General features: G+C 34.6%; 1 protein-coding gene across 1 annotated transcript in view; it reads right to left on the bottom strand.

Moving 5' to 3' along the window:
• Nucleotides 1-17,481, bottom strand: part of CSTF3 (cleavage stimulation factor subunit 3) — a 78,265-nt gene that overhangs the window by 53,097 nt on the left and 7,687 nt on the right. The window contains exons 2-3 of the mRNA XM_072619222.1: nt 10,189-10,290; nt 9,973-10,068 (exon numbers count right to left, since the gene is read on the bottom strand). Of these exons, the coding sequence (XP_072475323.1) occupies nt 9,973-10,068; nt 10,189-10,290 (198 nt within the window). The remainder of the gene's footprint in view (nt 1-9,972; nt 10,069-10,188; nt 10,291-17,481) is intronic.

The raw sequence follows: 17,481 nt of genomic DNA, 5'->3' as shown, positions 1-17,481 counted from the left end.
CCAGCTTAGTAGCCTAATTCAGATCTAATATTGTATATGTCAACAGTGCCATAAATAAGGAGAGAAAGGAAGATTGGAGACAGATGGTTATGGAGCTTTGTACTTTATCCTACAGTCCGTAGAATTGGTATGTTCAGACCCATGATTAGGAAGAAAAGTTTGACAGCTGTGTAGAGGATGGGCTAGAGAGGTATAAGATTGAAGATAGGGAAACCGGGTAGGCAGTTACTATAGTAGAGCCACAAAGAATGATCGAGGGATCTGAACTTGAGTATCGGTATCAAAAAGTAAAAATTTTAAAAAATAGGTTTAGGCAGAAATGGATTAGTACATGCTTTAGTTCATGCTCAATAGCTTCAGAGGTGAATGGTACCTTACATTATCAAGAGTTCCACTCATCAAAAAAAGAGAATTGAAGTAGCATGCCCAAAGTCATACAACTACTTGATATTAAAACCCATTCACTTTCAACTGTATCATCTTCCTTATTAGTAAAGTTCAACAATTTCCTTCTATTTCTTTAAAGAAGCTCTTCAAAATATTTTCTACATCAGGAAGTTTTTAAGCCATGTTAACACAGCATCAATTGACTCAAGAATAGCCAAGAAAGCAATCAAGTTTTATGATGCTGTCATTAATTGAACAAGAATTTATTAAATACCTGCTAAGAGCCAGGGAACGTGCCTGGTGTTACAAAGACAAAAACAACCCCTGCCCTCAAAGAGCTTACATTCTATGAACACCAACAGCTTGTGATAAGATAGGTGACTACATAAAAAGCACTCATTCTCAAACATGACTATTTTATTGTTAATTTTATAGAAACATTGCTTAGCATTTACGCTAGGAAAGATTCCAAAAGTACATTTATACTGTGAATCACTTGGCAAGGGTTTTGCCTACAGCGCGGAAAAATTTTGTTCAAAGTATTGCTGAGACAACAAATGACCATAAAACCGTTTAAATACAAATGATTGCATAGTCTTTCAAAATATATCTATACTTCGTATTTACAATGCCCTTTCCTAACAAGTACATAGTATAAGTTACACTTATTTTACTGATGAGGAAACTGAAGCTGGGAGGTTAAATAAGTTGAAGAAAATATAAAATCTTTGTTTTCATGGATTCCATAAATACCAAGTTTAGAGAAATTCAATTTAAGAAAATCAACATGACAAATCATGTATGTCATTTTTTCCTATGAAACTTTAAGTACTTCCTATAAAAATATAAAATCCATTTCACTGGATCACAGACTTAGAGCTGAAATAGATGGCCCTCTTATCTAAGCGCTTCACTTTAGAGGAAGGAACTCATCGCCAAAGGTTAATATGACTTAACCTAAAACGTATAATAGCAGAACTTCTTTTGATCAAGATTCTTCTGACTCCATACATAGCTCTTCCCATTAGATCACACTGCCCCTCTCATTCATTTCTACAGCATTCCCAAGGTCCAACTTGTGTATGAATAATAAACTTTTTAAGACTAGTGAGAATAATGATTGGCAACTATTAAATATTCCTATCCATACAAGTTTTTATATTAATATTTATCAAAACATATATACCTAAAATAGATATTACCAATTTAACTACAACTTTTATGGTTTGAAATTTAGTTCAAATGGGGTTTGTAACTAGAAATACTAGAAGGACGCTGCTGTAGTACAAACAGCAAGTACATTATTCTTATAGTTTTAGTATGCATAACATAAAACACAGGCTTTTATACATATATATGTATCTCAGTGTGTGTACAGATATGTATATGAGAAATAGTTTAAAGAAGCTAACACTGGCTATTGGATTCAGAGTCAGCATTGGAAAAATGAAGATTTGGATGCAAGTTTAACCAAGCTCTAAAACACACTAGCTTGCGTGAATGTACTAAAGTTCTTGGGGCCCTAAATTAATTCTAAGACTTTGAAAGTTATAGAAGAAATATGAATATACACGGATAGAAGCAGTTCCCATACTGGGAGTTATTGACAGCAATGAAATCACAGCTCCCATAAAAACATATTCTAACGTATCAGAAAACTAGGCTTCCATTTGCTAAAACGTCACAATATGAAATAAGACAAAACCATCTGATACAACTTAATTTTAGATTCTCCAGTCCTTAAGCAGCATCAATGTTTAGGCTGCTGGCCCATTTACTGGATAAAGCAAAAACTACAAAGATCTCAAAATGAACTTTAGTGACTTTAAAGTTGCTCCTATGAAACTAGAATGTCTTTTGTTATGTTATACTATGTTCTAGGACCAACTTACAATGTTATGATAGCTATTTTAATGCCTCCATAGTTTTATATAATGTTTGGCTAAGCAGTTGATTGTAAAATAATAATATATATAATAAAATCAAGCTTTAGGTGCACCCTTACTGTGATCTTTAAAAGGAAAAGCAATCTATTTTTTAAAGTTTATATAAAAAAAATGCCATCACATTTGTATTAATAGCATACCCTTCTGAAAACAGAAAATGTTTATTGAATAGAAAGCAAGTCATTTGTACTTCATAAAATGAGATCTTACATATTCTAAGCAGAGTAAGCTATAGGGCAGAAAAGAAAATCTCCAGAGTCCTGACAATCCAGAGCTCTAAAAGTAGTTTAGCTATACATACACACGTATATATGTAAGTATGTATGTACCATGTACATAAATGCTCTAATTTCTTGCAATTATCCTTTAAAATAAGTACAACTATATGAACAGCTCCTATAACTCAGTATTCTGGGATTCAAAACTTATAGGCGTTTATTTGCTTCTTAGAGTTGAAGTGAGTTATTTCATAGCTTCTTAGAGTTATGCTTTAGACCATAAAATAGCAGGATCTCAAGCTTAATGACAATGGAACCTAAAAACCAAGCCAGGAAATGCCAAGAATTTGGGTGACCTCAATCGTGCAGTGAAAACAAAATGATCCACACTTAGAGTAGTCCTGGCACACAGTTAAGTACTCAAAAACATTTTTTAAAAATTATCCTACATTTTCTAAAATTATATAAATAAAATAATTCAGGTGGGAAGACCGAAGCAGAATAAGAAAACGTGGGCAACGATCCTGGCTTTGTCATTTATTGATTAATGAATGTACATGGGGATTTAGAAGAGGGGCAAAGAATAAATGGTTTTATCATAATAATATTGTATGCAATAAGTGCTTAATAAATTAATGTAGTGAAAGTGCACTCATGCTGTGGATACAAAGAATTGTGACTTATCTCCTTATCAGATGGTTTATGTGAAAAGGGTCTCCACCGCTGTTAAATTCAAACTATAGATATGCAGATAATAGATACCTAAAATAACACAACTCTTATGCTGTTACTTGATCACCCACAGGATTAAAAAATAATATATTTACAAGTGTTTTTAAAAGATAAGCACATATGCAAACGGAAAGCAATGAGCTTTGGAAACTCTTTTGGTTCCAAAGAAAATTAACTTCTTTGATTCAGCATTTAATTGAATTTTAGAAGGGCAAGGTTTTTTTCCTCCTGACAGAAAATGGCAATTCAATTTACCCAGAGAAAGATGTTTTTAAATGAATTAACACTGGACTACCCCTCACATAAAGGGTAATTCTCATAAACGTGTTAAATTGGACAGAAAAATTCTCTAAGATGCCTTCTATCAAGTTCTGTGATTTATAATCCATTCAAACTCAAGCCAATGAATCAAAGTACTGAATTTCCAGATAAATTGTACGTGGGGGAACTTGTAATTCACAGAATTATTTTATAATCTAATTCTGATGAAATTCTCTAAGTGCTCTACTAATTTGAATAAAGCAATTTGTATAAATGTATAAATTATGACTGTACACTAAATCACCTATATACCCATTTGTAATCTAGTAGGTACATGGAATAGAACCAGTTTAAAAAGCTGTACTTACTATCATAGTGTACATTTAAAATCTGGCACATGTGCAGACAACTACAGATTGAGTTGAGAAGAATTCTTAAAATCACAGGATTTAGAGCTGAAAGGGACAAATGATCTATTCCAGTCCCCTCATTTTATAGACAAGATAAAGGAAATCTGCTCACAGACAGTAGAGCAAAGATTTAAACCCATGTCTCTGACTCCAATTCCATATATCTTTCCATTAAAGCTTGATCAAAAGCTTCATCACTACAGACTGAAAGGCAAAGCCCAGTTAATACTGATGTAAATTCCCCAAACAAAACTACTAAAGCACTTTTGAGGAATTTTATTTTTATGATGTAAAAAGAGATGGCCAAAACAGCTCCCAAATGGGAAGGAATATTTGTTCATGGCAAGTATCTCAAAAGTCAGAATTAATATTACACATTTTTATCTCTGGGTAAGGTATAATTTGCAGAAATGCTCAGACTATTAAAAAAAGTGTGCTACCTTTTTTGCTCTGTGCATATTTTTTTTGGCAATACTGACATCAGTATTTTTGTTCTGCTCATTCATGGACATAGGTGGAAGGCTATGTTTTGTGATAATTAAATACTTACTGGGACAGGGAATTCAACGTATTACAATAAAAATAACTAAAATACATAACAACAAACTGAAAGCAACAAGAAAGTAAATTGCCCAGTATTTAAGTAACATGTAAAAGTTTATTTCCATTCAATAAGATCTTCACAATAATCTGAAAAAGATTAATCAATGAATCTAAATAAAATATTAAGTCTATCTTCCCCTGACATTTTGGACGGATGCATCTGTCCCTTATACACATTATGTCTCAAATCCTGGTACTTTCTGCTACTATGGAGGCTAAAGATGCACCTTCTTCATATTGCTAGGTATGAATGTACTATACTGCATGGTAACTAAATAAAAACCTATTTATATGTTTAAAAATGTACATGTCTTTCAGTGTCTGTTAAAGAAGTGCTTTTACTTAACCAAAATAACTGAGAAATGAAAACAAGTGTATGGTGTCAAGTGATTTGTAACTGAGAATAATACTGATATTTTGGAAAACCTTGTACCTCTCAAATACATTAGGCTAAATTTCAAAGAAAAAAATGGCTTTTGTGCTTCTAACAAGACACATGAAGAACATAAGATTTTATTGTGGGAAAAGGAATTACTTGTTCAAAAGAAATATCTGAGGGAAGTTCCCTTTACTTTAGACAATGACTTTACACAATAAGTGTGAAAAGTGTTAAAGGAAGAGTAATTATCAAGAGAACATACTTCCTGTTTGTGAAAATGGAAATACATAGGATCTGTGCTACAAATGAAGGGGTGAGACAAGGGAAAGGAAAGACACTTCAATAAAAACTAAAAGATGTTCAAAGGACTAACATCTATCCATACTAGGTGTTTTAACATATTCCTTTGCTAAATATTAAGTTATTTAACTGTTTGAGCTGATTGCTTTCATACATTTGATCCACTCTGTTCTAGCACAAAACGTGTCTGCAAGAAAATTTTGCTCCCATTTCCAATCAAAATTATATACCCCTACATTTATACAAAGTGTGAGACTAATTTTCAGAAAAACACATCATACAAACAAAAAAAGCACAGTTGATTTCTACTATAAAATCTGTAATAATCACACAGACATGGACCAACATTTATTACAAACAGAAAAAGAGCAAGTCCATCAGGAAAAAGTACAGATGTTTATAAGTTTTAGGCTGAGAATAAAACAGAAAAAAAAAACCTATTGTCTACATGATATATGTAAGTATGGAGGTACACAGAAGGGTACACATCATATAGAGTTGGTTACTTGTAAAGGTCACATGGCTATATTTATACAAATAAAGTTCTAGTCCAGGATAATTGAAGGCTAGTTCAAAAAAAAAATTAAGGAGGAATGTTAACAGTGGAGAAGTTTATTTCGATTTAGGTCATTCCAACTCCATCCTGAAGTCACTTCGATTTCCCAAGCAGAAAGCCTATTTTTTAAAAGGCATATAATTTTTCAATCTATTATATGTAAGATAAAAATAAAACTGAAGAATAAAAATTCAACATTTCCCAAAAGAAGCAATCAACTCACTACATATTTTTATTAAAGAATTACAGCTTGTATAAACAAAACATTCATCCTAGTATTAGCAGCATTTTCATTACTTACTTAGCTACCATTAAAAACATCATAAGGCAGAGAATTACAAGTCATCTTCAGAATATGTCACAACTCAGAAAACCTGAGTTGCACCTAGTGTAATGGGATGCTGCAGCAGCTTCTATGTTGTCTTCATTGCCTACATATAAATTTGCATTAAGTATAGAATAATTAAGAACAGCAAAACAAGATGACAAGTGTGTGTATTCATATTCTACAATTCTAGTGTTAAGCATCAAATGTCAAGTGTTCAAATTTTGACACTGATGTTCATTTTCTTTCTTAACTCTTAACAAAATAATACAAGATGTTGCACTCTATGTGACCCAAGAGAATATAGGAAATGGCATTTCTTAGAATACAAACTACTTTTATATAAAATATTTAAATATAGCTGTGTTCTCAATAAGACTTTGTAAAAAGGTTTGCTATCTCACAATTTAGAATATGAAAAATTGTTTGATCATGTGATGGCGATATTTGGACTCTATCACTGATGTTTATTTATTAGACATGAGTTTCCAAACTCATGTCTAGTAAGTTACATGGTCAACTACCAGAAATCTCAACATAGATATGATTTAAACTATGAAAATGATACACTAAAAAATAAGGGATAATTTAATTCCCTTTTTGGAAATTAAGGCCCTAATATACATAGTTCACATACTTTCAGGCAAAACTGTAATCTAAAGTAATGTAATCTAAAATAACCTGGAGAAACAGATTTTAAAATATCACATGGATACACAAAAAGAGCTGGTTGTTCCAAGACTTTAATAAAAAAGTTTTTTTAAATTACAGTAACAGATCAATTTGCATAGTAAGAAAAGTAACCCATTTCACTATTACAAGTAAATGTCTTCTGCAAAATGAGTGATATAATTTATAGTTCATGCTTTTAATTTACATTAAATTGTTAACTACTATTTTACTTGATGTGTAAAAAAAAATCCCACTGGCCAATATTTAAATTAATGAGTTATTTCTCCTATAGATGTTTTCCTAAATAAAATCATCTACATTTTCTTTCATTTTAACTTTTTCAACTTTAAAACTTAAGTTCTGATTTTTACCTCATTCTTATCACTGACCCTAGAAGGAAAAGTGAAAAAAAAAATGTTTTGTAATAGTTTTGTCATTGTGTAAGTAAAAATAATTTCAAGAAATTTACTTCCTCTTCCTCTTCCTCTCTATGGGGGGGGTGGGGTGGGGCAGCGGTCTAAGAAGGACAACTTATTAAAATATCAAGGTTTCTCTCTTTTTGGGAAAATCACAGTTATCACTTTGTTGGACTCATTATACTTAGTTCAGCTGAACACATTACTGTTTTGTTGAATGAGCTACTGAATGAAATTAAGAGCCAATACCTGCCCTCCCAAAGTGAATAATATAAATATGCTAACAAACTTTCATTTTCTTACAGGTACACAAAGCAAATCTCATAATAATTTAGAGTAGCTTAGCAAGTACTATGAATTTTCCCTATGTATTATGCCAGTCACCATGTTATAACCTTAAAAAGTCGAAATGTTATATTATCACTCAAGAATATCAATGCCAAATTAAGTGGGATGACCAAAGAAAATGTGTTAACTCTGATATAGGTGTAAAAATTAAATATCAAATCTGAGAAAAAAACTGAGAGCCAATTAATTGTTAGTAGAGAAATACATCCCAGAAATAATTCTCTAGAGTAAGGAAATGAACTACTATATTAATTCCTAACCAAGCAAATGATGCCACAAAATACAAAATATACAACCTTTATAATCTTATAGTTTAAAAAAAAAACAAAACTCCTTCATAACCTTATTTCCCTGTATCATTCAGGAATTGTCTTAGCAAACATTTTATAAAACTACTGAGGCAAATAAAGTAAGGATGGCCAGCTCAGAAATGTTATCATGAAATGAGTCTAATCATGTTTTTTAAGTCCCCTGAATAATTCAATTTGGTTGCAAATGTTTTGAAAAAATATTTTATTCCTTTAGAATGTGGCTTATAGCTAGAGTCTCAATATCCTTAGTAAGGACCCATGATGTATTTTCCTGATTTATGAGTTAGGAAATTTTTTCAAATTCCAAATTTCAATGTTTGGCTACTATCTCAACATCTTTCTAAGAAGTTTTAAAAAAGTTATTAATCTGTCTCTTCTTCCCACTACCCCCTCTCCTCTTGGGGGGGTTGGGAGTGGGGGGAGAACCTGAAAAATAAAGCCCTAGAGATGTAGCTACATAGTCCAGCAAAAACAAATTCCCACATTGGCCATGTCTGAAAATGCATATCTCTTCCTGCATTTTAAGTTCCTCACTTCTTGGTCAGGAGGTGAGTGGCAGAAGTGTAATATTTCTAATACAAAGAACTACTATATTTCCATTATTGAAAATACATTACATATGATATACAATCATTCCTGATGAGCTTGCATGTAAACTAGTTTCTCTGTAAAGCCAGCACTGCAATGCAGATCAGGTTCAGGTGATCCAGGTTCCTTCCTTTACTGAGTGACAGAGAGCAGCAAAGATGTCTGCAATTCAGATAGGGCTATTCACTCACCTGTTATACTTGTGGCAGTCTAATCTGATGGTTTAGTTTTAAAGGAGAAGGAATGTTACCAGAGAATGAGCGAGGTATCCTCAAAGATTTGTTCAGAGCATGTGAAGCAGAGGAAGAAAGGCAACTAGACCCCGCATAAGGTATGTGTCACACACACACACACACACACACACACACACACACATACAGCAACATACACACAAAATGTTCACACTCTTCTAAACTAATCTCTTCCAAATTTTACAAAATGATGAATAATTCAACAGATCATATATAAAATTAAATTAGTACACTGGAGCCTCCCTATAAGACTATCCTTAGAGGCCACGTTGTGCAACACAACACAGATGAAACTGTGCTACAGTGAAGTCCTTTCAGCACTTCTGGCAATTAAATCTCCAAGACAGCCATCTTGTCATAAATGTGATAATATACGGTGAGATCATATTATAAAAAGGTTCCAGTGTAGCTAGGCATGTGGAGAATTTACATTGAGAAGTTCCTATCCAAAATAAAAGTGGTTATAAGATAGACAACTTGCAGCTTAATTTGGACTTTAAAACATTTATAGAAATCAATTTCAAATGATTAAATTCATTAATATTTGACCTACTACCCTGACTTCACATTTTAAACTGACAAAGAGTAAGACTTAATTAATTACTATTAAATGAAGTTTAAACTTCTTCTATGGCTACTATAAAAATTCAGGAGTTTCTACAAGTAAATTTTGTGTCTTCAGCAAAATAAATGTGTTTATTTCACTTTAAAATTAACCTTTACTCAAGACACATAAAATTCTTTTTGTATTACTTAAGTGATTACAATACTTTGACAACCCGTACATTTATACAGAAATTTAAACTGGAAATCATTTGTGCCCCAAAACAATGTTTCACGCTTCATTGGAGACACTCAAATATGCTATGAAACTAAGTTTAACATTTCCATATCTTCACATAAGCCCATTCATATTTAGTTTGCAAGTAGGAACAAAAAGAAAAATGAGTTCTAAATAAATGACACAGGAGGCAATAAATTGACACGACAAGTAAATAAAAGGCTAAAGCACTCCAATACCATTGAAACTGTTTTAATGTTGTTGCAATTCCATAATGCAACAATCATCAGCTTGTGAAAGACCCAAATTTCAGAATCCATTTTAATTACTCCTTTAGACCTATTTTACAAAATAAAGGCAAGAGACATTTAAATCCTCCTTGTCCTAGTTGTGATTATGTTCCTAATTTGCTATTTTCTATCACTATTGTGTAAACTTCAATTCATACTGGGTGTTATATAAGGAAAAGTAAAATAAAAAATATTAACCTCTGCTTCAATGTACAGTTTCCAGAATCTGCCAGAACTGGGGAACTGGGCAACAAGGCGTTCATAAGTCTTCCGTGCTTTGTCTATAGGTTGATTCTAAAAATTAAAAACCAATAAATAACATTTACAATATTATGATTATGTAAATATTTACTCCAGAACCAAAGAGTGTGATTGGACCCATAGAGAAGGAAATGTAATCCTATATCACTAAACCTGTGCCTCTCGAATGAGAATGCTCCAAGCGTCAAGGTCATATGGATTCTCTTCTAATTTCTTTTCTGCTTTCTTCACTTTTTCTGGGACATATTCAGCAGCCTAAGAGGGAAAAAAACAGATAATGAACAGAAATTACTGTTTTAAGTGCCCAATGCCAATAATTTAATGTAAGTCCAACACATAAACCCCAGGATTCAACATGTTAGGACGGCACCAAAAATGTTCTGTTATGTAAACTACACACTAAGTCAAGTCAACAAACATTTATTAAGACTTTACTATGTGGCAAGCATTGTGCCAAGCACTGAAGACACAAAGAAAAACAAAAACATAGTCTTTGCTCTCAAAGAATTCATATTCTAATGGTGGAGACAAGATGAAGACAACTACATACAAAAACTATATATACAGTGTGAATGAGAGGTCGTCTCAGAGGGAAAAACACCAGCAGAGGTGAGACTGGGAACTGCCACTTACAGAAGGCAGGATTCTAATAAGTCTCAAAGGAAGCCAGTGTTGCTGAGCCTATAGAGAAAAGCCTGGAAAGGTAAGAAAGGGTCAGGTTGTGAAGGCCCTAAAGGCCAAACAGGATTTAATCCTGGAAGTAATAGGGAGCCACCGGAGTTTAGTGACTGGGGCAGGGGGGGGAGGGTTGGGGTGAGGGGAAGAAGGGAACAAGAGTGAAGAGAAGAGGGGAAAAAGCCAGATAGTCAGACCTGGGCTTTAGAAAGATCACTTTGGTATCTGAGTGGGAACAGATGAGAATGGACAGATGAACTGGAGCCCAACCATCTACAAGGCTATTGCAATAGTCTAGGCATGAAGTGATGAGGGCAAGACAGCAGCTGTGTAAGTGAAGCGACAGGAACATATGTGAGAGACAGTGTGAAAATAGAAATGACAAAACCTGACAACCAACTGAATATGTGGACCAAGTAAAAGAAGGATGAAGGATGGCTCCTAGGTTATGAGCCTTGCTCACAGGGAGGACAGCAGTACTTCAGACAGTAATCTAGTTTGGAAGTAAGAGGGGAAGGGAAAAACAGAGAGTTCTATTTTCGAGAGGGTGGAGGTCAGGAAAAGAGATTAGGACTAGATAAACAGATTTAAGAATCCTGGCATAGATATGATAATTAAACCCAAGGCACCAGAACAGATTCCAAAGGGAGACAGTATAAAAGGAGAAGGAAAGAGCCCAAGGAACAACCAATGAAGGATTCTAGGACACAACTTTCCTATTGGGGAAAATAACCGGTTTCTTTGTTTGAAAGATAAAAACAAACAAATCTACAGTATAAATGATTAAAATGTAGTAAGATTAACTTTATTAACAATTCATATTTATATATTACCTTCCTCAAAACTATGAGGGGGTTATTTTCCCCTAGTTTATAAATGAGGAAATGTTGGATTGAAGGTTAAATGGAGTTAACTAAGTAAAGATTTGATTTCAGGTAACCTCACAAACCTAGCACTTTCCCCCTTATAACCAAATGGCTATATTTCTAATAATTTAAGTGCACATGACCTCCAAATTAGGTTAATTTACTGTAAATCAGGAGGAGGGAATTATCACAGAGAGAACACAGTGTATTAGAAAGAGCATGGCAATCCAAACTTGGGTACAAATTCCAGAACTTCATCTTTGTGTCCTCGTTTCCTCACTGGCAAAACAAAATACCACACTAGGTAATTTATTTATGTCCCTCCCGGTCAATAAAACGAGGAAATAAGCTTGCTATGGTTATTAGCTATGTAAGAAACACACTAAAATGTTCCTCCCTACTAAACATGGAAACAAAATCACTTTGGTTAGTTTAGTAATTCAATCCCACATAACAGAAATTTTCTATCACACTAAAGCAGTTACAAAAACTTGAAAACATTACTAAATATAGTATTCCTGTTCCCTGAACTTGCCCAGTTTTTTTTTTTGCCAAACTGTCATATTTAAGAGGGAATACTATGTCCATAATATAGAGGTTCTTAACCCAAGATCCATGAAATTCAGTAAAAAAATTTTTTTTTCAACAATATTGCAGTAGCTTTCTTTTGTAAATCTATATATGCTAGGTGGTTCTGTAGAAAGAGTGCCAGGTCTAGAGTCAGGAAGACTCATCTACTGAGTTCAAACCTGGCTCCAGAGACCTACTAAATCAACTTCAGTACCCACCAACTCAGAAACACTTGAAATGACTGAGCAACATATGCTATGCATCTCACACACACACAAGACACACAGACACACATACGGTGCCTGCGCTACGAAACCCTCCTATGTAGAATAAGTACTGCCTCCATGAGAAACGCACATTCCTTGTATTATCTAGTGGAGGTGGTGTTCAGTAATTTCAGTCATGTCCCACTCTTTGTGATCCCATTAGGGGTTTTCTTGTCGAAGACTGAGCAGCTGGGTAGCACAGGAGAGAAGGAAATGGTAAATCAGTATCTCTATCAAGAAAACCCTAAATAGGGTCATGAAGAGTTGGACACAACTGAAAAATGAATGAACTTCAACTGGCAAAGATACTGGAGTAATGACTATTCTATTTCCTTCTCTAGCTCATTTTACAGATAAGTATACTGAGGAAAAACACTGTTAAGAGACTTGCCCAGGATCACACAGTTAAATAAGTGTCTAAGGCTAGATCGGAGCTCTGGCCTTCCTGACTCTAGGCTCAGCCCAGCACCCTATTCACTGTGCTGCCTAGCTGCCCATACACCCTGTATCTAACAGTTGAACATCTCAAACGGAGTGTTATAGTTCTACACATGGACAGCAAACTCACTGCCAAGTAAACCTCACAAGAATGTTCCTCACTAATAACCCTATCAGTCACTTAGGACTCCAACATTAGTTCAATTAAGGGTAGAAGAAACTGTCAAAGAGCTTAGGGTGTTCAAAATCCTAAACTGGGTGGTATAGTAAAGTTGGTTGATTCCCAAGATAAACAAGATTACTCTACAATGGACAATGCACTGAATGGGAGCAGACTTTACTTAAAAACTTACAAGGAACACTTTCAACTGAAACAAATAAAAGACCTAAAACCAAAGTGTATATAAAGTTAACTGATTAGTTGTGTTGTGGAAAATAATATTACTATCAGTAGGACATGTACTTCAAGGAGTTTTTTTAAAGAATATCAATAAAACAAACACTTATTTTTCAACGGTGTCTGGCTAGAAATAAATAGGAGCTGTAGATCTTTTTTTTCCATTCACGTGAAAGTAATTGATTCATAGACAGATGATGCCTCAATGGTAAACCAGTCCAGACTAAAAGAAGTACTCTTTATTACACCTTAACTATATCTTCTTGGGCTAATCTGTGTAACTACCATTCTCATTACCACCCACCCACTAAAAAAAAAAAAAAAAGTTCTTGAATGAGAAAATGAGGTTGATCGGGAAATTAAAGTTCCTTCTCTCCACTATCAGTATATTTCACGATTACAGGATAGCTTGCCTTACTCCTGGAAGAGATGAAAAGCAGCATAAACATGGCAATTCAAGATCTCCCTATGAGAAAATATCCAAAGGGATGATGCCAAATTTAAATCTCTAATGGAAGAACCTGTACAGGTTACACATGCTTTCATAACAGAAAACCTTAAGCCATAAGGACTAGCACCACTATCAATATTTTTAAGCTTTAAACTAACCTCAATTATATCTTGTAGAGAAGACATAATAGAAAACAAATTAGATGGAGATAACCCAAAGCATTTGGTCAAAAATGAAATGACTAAAATTAGGGTTCAGATAGTCATAAAACCTGAAAAACTTGCCAATGGTCTATGTGAGTGTAACTACGAAGGCATCCTTACACTTTAATATAAACAGGTTCATATCCAAGCACAGAAGCATATTAAACCCGTTTTCTTCTCTTTGGGAGAAAATCTAAAATGCCTAAAATCCTCTGTCCCACTAGAATAGAAAACATTGTCCTATACTTAATCATTGTCCTTCCCTGAACTCCTTTACAAAGGCCTAACCTGTCTCGAAAAAGAAAGGCAAAGTTCAGGAAGGAACGATATTTTTTAAAGTTATCGTGGTGGTGACTGGAAAAAGGAAAGGGGTACTCGATTAATCCACTTTAAAGTAGCATCCCCTTGTCCTAAGTCTTAGGCCAAAGATAGAAAAAGTTGACTTTAACAGTCTAAAAATAGAATGTTGGAGGGATCAGTGAAGAGGGTTAGGAATGATTTTAAGAAAATGATTCTCTAGGGAGCTAGAAAAATTAAATTACTGTTGTTTGAAGAATCTAAATTGTTCAGGAACTTTCACTTGAACTATGTAACTGTGTTTTATCTTTTTGGTGGAATTTTGTCTTCTGTTAGGGAATGTCATAAACTGATAGAAAATGGCTCATGTGAAAGATTTTCAGAAGCAGAATGGATGGATATCTGTGACTTTGAGTATTCACTAAACAGATTACTGAATTGGGATAATTTAATTAGTAAATTTATTAGTGGCAGATCTACGCCTAAAGCAAAAAGTACAGAACTTATTCTTCCACATACGTCACCATCCAAATTTTTACTAAAAAGACTTTAGTAAAGACTTCTCACTGTTAACTGAATCCTGAGCCAATTTTTTTTTTTTTGGCAGAAAAAAGCTAGTTCACTATCTCATTAGCCTGGTTTGAAGCAGCTGCAAGGTAATACTGTAAAACATGTATACTTAAACAAAATATTAAAAATATTACTATGCTACCTAAGGATTGGCTAGCCTCAGTTTAAACTGACCTAAAAAATTTCCAAATTTCCAAATAAAAAACGTAGGGTTATAGGAAGTGGCAGGGGGAAGGTGAGGATCTAAAAGCAAACAACTAGAGGTTTCCCTGTAAAAGGAAAATACCTTGAAAATAATTAAGTTTGTACTTTCTAAAATGTGTCTATTTTTAAATGAGAGAGATTGCTAGCTGCAGCATTTTCACCAATGGTACTTGAGGGCTCCGTTGAGAGCAAATAATCTTACAGGATCCAAGAATCTTAGAAATTAGTAGGTACCTTAGAGATAATTCAATGGAATGCTCTTCCAGATGCATCACAGAACCCTTCTCCTTCTAGCTCATCAATGTTATCTCTGCTATGCAGTTCTGGCTCCTTTCCACTCCCAATAAGCCTTCAGTAAGCACCCATGTGCAAGGCATCGAGATAGACAAAATGACTGGACCGGGCGAGTCAATAATGAAGTTTCAAGATACACAGAAGAGCAAGAGAAATGGGTAGGAGAGGAAGGAGAATAGTGGAAGAGCATGAAGGAATTATCCATGGTAAAACGGTGAAGAGAGTGAGGAAAATGAGGAAAAGGGAAGGATCTTTGTAACATATTAAAATGTTTCAAAGGCTCTTCTTGAAGAAAAAAAGTGCTTTTAATGCACAGAATCTTGGTTAACTGAAATGAAGGGGGGGAACGGGCAGTTTTTAAAAGCTATTTTAAGGTTTCAGTTAATTAAAGGAAAGAGATGGGAAATCAAAAGAGAAACAAGAGTATGTAGTAACTAAAAAAAACCCTGATTCAAACAAAGGCTAAGCATTATTTGAAAATTCATCCAAACAACAGATGTGGCATGATTATTCACTTTAACACAGAATATCAGAGTTGGAAGGGATTCTTGATATCCAGTCCAGGGGTTAAGTTTTTGTATCATGAACCACCTCTCTTTGGAAGTTTGGTGTATCCCATCGACTATCCTCAGAATAATGTTTTTAAATACATAAAATAAAATACACAGGTTCTCCATCCAAATTCACAGATCCCATGATCTATCTCCATAGGCGGAGGCCTGTGAATACTCCTATCTATTCAAATATTCCCCTCCCCCTTTTTTAACCAGTAAGAAAAATGGAATCCTAAAGGATTGGGTGAGTAGGTGAAGGAGGTGTACTGGCTAATAAGTGGAGAGGAAGAACTTGACTGAGGTCTCACTTGCTAGTGTGGTAAATAAAAGGATTCTTCATTTGTATCAATCAACAACCAATTATTAATGTCAGGTACTGTGGTAGGCCCTCAAGATAAACAGACCCCAAACCCTCAAAAAGTCTCTGCCCTTAAGTAGTTTACTTTCTTTGGAGAAAATAATACATTCAACAAGTAAATACAAATTACACACAATTACACAAGGAAATTTGAGGACAAGCACTCCTGGAAGGTATCAGGAGGAAACATTTCCAGTAGTAGGCCAAACCAAATTCATCTGAATGAGAAACATTTAAAATAGTCTAATTTTCCTGCAACAGTCTTTTACCTTTGTATTTCCCACATACAGCAGTCATTTAAATAGTAAATTTAAACAATCCGAATTTATACCAGGGAAGATTCGGAATGTTTCACATATGTTATCTCATTTGATCCTTTACTGCAACCTACAGGGCAGCAAATTCCATTATTAATCTATCTTTTTACAGAAGAGAAAACTGAAGGTCAGAGATTTAACAGGACTCACACAGCTAAGAAGTACCTGAGGAGAGTTTAAAAACCTGGATAGTCCACTCACACTGAACCCCCACTTCTCTCCTCTTCCTCATCTACTATCACTCAGATGCTTTATGCCACTTTCTCCTTTGCCCCTAACCTTACCACCCTTCTACTTGTTCAATCAAGTCATCCCATTCCTTCCCGTCTGCTCCAACAGATTGCCGCTTTTGTCATTCCCAGTGTATCACTTATTTTCAATCTTTTCCTGCCTACTGGCTCATTCTCTTGTGCTTACAAATATGCCCACATCTTTCTAACCAGGAAAAAAATAAACCCTCACTTGATCCTTCCATCCCTGCTGGCTTGTCCTATATCTCTTCTGGCTAGGCTAACATCCTAGAAAAGGCCATCTACACTAAGTGACTCCACTTACTCTCTCTTTTCTCAACCTCTCCCATTCTAGCAGCTTCCAATCTTATTCTATCCAAACTATTCTCTATGAAATTACTAATGGCCTCTTAATTGCCCAATGCAATGGCCTTTTCTCAGTTCTTACTCTCCTCTCCTGAACCTCTCTGCAGTCTGACACTGATGATCACTCCCTCCTCCTGGATATTCTCTTACTAAGTTTTAGGACATCCCTCTCTCCTGGTTCTCCTCCTATCTGACTTTTCCTTCTCAGTCTCCTTTGTGGGATCCTCTTCCAGAAAACATCCTCTAACTATGTCTAACTAACAGGGTTCTGTCCTGGGCACCCTTCTCCCTCTATACCACATCACTTGGAAATCTCCTCAGCTCCTATCGATTTACCATCTCAATGCTAATGATTCTCAAATCTACTTATCCTGCCAATTGTTCAGTAGA

The sequence above is a fragment of the Notamacropus eugenii genome, chromosome 6, assembly GCF_028372415.1.
Source record: "Notamacropus eugenii isolate mMacEug1 chromosome 6, mMacEug1.pri_v2, whole genome shotgun sequence".
NCBI lineage: Eukaryota > Metazoa > Chordata > Mammalia > Diprotodontia > Macropodidae > Notamacropus > Notamacropus eugenii.
Note: the sequence above shows the minus strand (reverse complement) of the source record. Positions and strands in the feature narration are given on the sequence as shown.